This window comes from Lactuca virosa, chromosome 6, assembly GCF_052849685.1.
Source record: "Lactuca virosa cultivar CGN04683 chromosome 6, Lactuca_virosa_CGN04683_v6, whole genome shotgun sequence".
NCBI lineage: Eukaryota > Viridiplantae > Streptophyta > Magnoliopsida > Asterales > Asteraceae > Lactuca > Lactuca virosa.
Window position 1 is genome coordinate 276,475,977 of NC_136431.1, and position 3,450 is coordinate 276,479,426.

The 3,450-nt window shown below is 36.3% G+C and overlaps 1 protein-coding gene across 1 annotated transcript; it reads right to left on the reverse strand.

Annotated features, from left to right (window-relative positions):
- Nucleotides 1-792: 792 nt before the first annotated feature.
- RPL3P (ribosomal protein L3 plastid) lies at nucleotides 793-3,197 on the reverse strand. The gene is made up of 5 exons (XM_079057027.1): nucleotides 2,671-3,197; nucleotides 1,812-2,021; nucleotides 1,631-1,735; nucleotides 1,156-1,269; nucleotides 793-1,059 (listed from the first exon to the last, which is right to left on the reverse strand). The coding sequence occupies exons 1-5, from the start codon at nucleotides 3,010-3,012 to the stop codon at nucleotides 886-888; spliced, it is 945 nt and encodes a 314-aa protein (XP_078913153.1). The 5' UTR covers nucleotides 3,013-3,197; the 3' UTR covers nucleotides 793-885.
- Between the last annotated feature and the right edge of the window lie 253 nt (nucleotides 3,198-3,450).

The window sequence follows — 3,450 nt, forward strand, 5'->3', positions numbered from 1 at the left end:
TATTCCGACGTGGAGGGCTAAAAACGCCGGCATAACGCGGGGAACACCGCGCCGGCTTCGCGTTTTTTGGTGTTATGTGGTCTCGCGTTATGGTGGTGACGGGAGAAAACGGGCTCGGTGATTGGTTGATTTAAAAATCCTACCGTTTGCAAACATTACCGTTTTCAAACGGTCACAAACTTAAAAAAAATAAAAAATAAAAAAAAAAATAAAAAAAAAAAAATTCTCTATATATATAAATACACCACATTTACCCTCATTTTATTTTACAAACCAAACAAATCCTTTCAATATATACATCCTTTCAATTTCATTTTTTCCTATTGAATGTTAAAAAATGGATCCTTTTGATTCGTTCCATCCATACAATCATGATGTCGATGAGGAAGATATGTTCGTGGGTATGATGTATCAATATGTTACCGACATGATACCGCAAGAGCCAGCTCCACTACTGACCAGACATACGGCGTTGAACAGAGATCGTGAAGAGGGGCATAGACGTCTAGTACACGATTATTTTGCGGATAATTGTGTCTACCAACCAAACGATTTCAAAAGAAGGTTTCGCTTGAGGAAAAATGTATTTCAGCGAATAGTCAATGCGTAGGCTTTTGATATTTTACAGGACACAAGGAGGTCTCATGGTGGTCAGCATGGCCTTGCGTAGGCTTTTGATATTTTAGTTTAAAATTGCCTAAAGGGCATTCAATATGTAGAGATATGATGTTTATTGACTGATATTATGAACAAAATAATCTTTCAAGAAAACACTAAAGTAATAAACCGGACTAGAAAAATTCATGTCATCTTATTTGTAAAAAGATTCATGTCGCATTACATTTTCCATTCAAGAAATAAAACATGGAATATAATAAAAATCTCTCAATCTGCAGCCATAAATGGATCTGTATCACCAAGATCAGCAACAATCGGTTCCAAACATGTCACATCCTCATCTTCTGTTGAGAAATAAGTTGGAAATGGAAGCGATGATACATCCGGTTTCTTGTACCATGCATCTTTTATAAATACAAAATTACCCTCGTTCCCTGGCACCTATATACAAATATACATATACATATATATATATTATTATTTTCAGTAAATCAAAATAATAATACTAATAATAATTATTCAAAGTTAAGATCATACTTGGCCTCTGACCCACATCAAGTTCCTTGCAGGATCTATCTTATACACCCACACATTTTTCACTGTTCTCTGTTTCCCACCCATTCGCCCAGGCATCTTTTTACCCTTAAAAACCTGTCCACAAAACAGAACAAAAAAAATGACCATTTTACCCTTCTCAACAAATATAATTTGCAAGGAATCAAACATGGTGGCTGGATAAATTATGTCATATTCATATCAAACACACAAATTGACCTATATACTTGCAAATATTTGGAGTAAAGAATAGCCATGCCTAAATTAATTGAAATGAAAGAAATCCTAGATCAAAATATACATTATATCTTGAAAAAAAAAAAAAGGGGGGGGGGGGGGGGGGGGGGGGGGGGGGGTTAAAATGGTAAAAGGAGTGTCTGAAAGGGTAAAGTAGTCGTCACCTAATCCATTATGTATTTTGTAATAATGTAATAAAAAGAAATAAAGATAGACATACCTTACCAGGGGCATCCCTCTGACCTGTAGAACCAGGGCTTCGATGTGACAATGAAGCTCCATGAGATGCAGGCCCTCCTTTGAAACCCCATCTTTTCATCGCACCCTGTACATACAAAAATCATCACATAAAAAAAGACTCAACATTTACTGATTGATTATAAACAATTTTTTTTTTTTACCTGAAAACCTTTTCCTTTGGTGATTCCAGTGACATCAACATACTGACCAGGGACAAAATGGCGAACTCCAATTTGAGTGCCAATAGGAAGCAAAGCATCTTCAGTAACAGGAAACTCTCTCAGCTTTCTTTTCAAAGGAACACCTTGTGCTCTAAAGTGTCCCACTTCTGGTTTTGTTAAATGTTTCTCCTTTTTATGCCCGCAACCAATCTAATCATTATCATCAAAAACATATTCAATTATTGATACCATTCACAAATCTTAATATAGGATCCTGTTAATCTGTTTTGAGTATGTCAACATTGAATCATGATTTCAACGATTACCAATTTTGGGTACTGATTGATGTTTTATTTCAATCATGGATATTGTGGTGTTATGTAATTTGCATTTCACTGTTTATTTTACTTTCTTATCACCACTGCTGCACTTGAGCAGAGGGCTAAAGTTTTGATTGTTTGTGCTTCTTACAGTGATCTTTTGCATTGTTCATTTCATTGTGATTTTTTTGAATCCACCAAGGTATCATATTTACAACACAAATGATCACTACTTAGCTTATAGATCATATATTAACACTTGATTCTTAATGCAACTAGTTTTCAATGTGTTTCTATTGCAATTCATATACATGACACATGTTACTTAGATTTTGTAATATGTTCAAGAAGCAGGGACCTAGCACTTAGAATGCCTTTCTTTTGCCTAAACCAGCCCTGAAAACAAAGCTAGTCTTCATTACGCAACTGAACATGCATCAATTTTATTAAGTACCAAGTTTGAAATTATATTCCTTGTTTCAGTGGCATGTAAAATGTAAATGATACCAACTGGTGGAGAAGAGAGAAAAGGATCGGACCTGTAGAGCAGTGATGCCTTCTTTCTCGGGTGTCTTAACTTGAGAGACGATGTTTTCATCCAACCAAAGAACTGTAATCGGAACCCTAGCTCCCCATTTGTCCCAAAGAGCCGTCATTCCACATTTCACAGCGATAACTCCAGTCCTTTTCGAATTGGGCGTCATTACTCTCGACTTAGCTTCAATGATTCGGTTGCTACTATAACTTTCTCCTTCATTAACCAATACATCAGAGCTGAAGCTTCTCAAAAACTGATTGGTTATGGGCGTTGCAAGGGTTCGCTGAGGATTTACTGATAAATTATGGAGATAAGAAATGAGGCCTCTCGATAGGGCGGCCATTGCTGGACGAAGGTATGATTGGATCAATCCGACTTCAAAGCGAAACAGTAGAGATGATGCTCATGGAATTTTCTGAGCTCGATATCGAGAAACCATGGAAAAGAGAAGGGGGTTTTCGGCCGTTACAGGGTTGAAGGACGACGGTAGGGTTTTTAGCTGAAAAAAAGTGTGAGTTATGCTAATTTTAGTCCTTACACATAGAGTTTTTGACCAAAAGACCGTGTTCTTGAAAACTATTTAGGGTTTGTACCTACAAAATATATTCAGGGGTGTTAAATGGATCTTGTAGATGGGACATGTGTGTAGGGTTCCTAGCCATGTCAATTAGATGGGTTCATTTAAGATTAATCTATGCTTACTGACATATTATACGGTATTGATTTGTTTTTATTTAAACCATGTACCGTATTAGTTATAGTGGGTATAAAAAAATTTCTA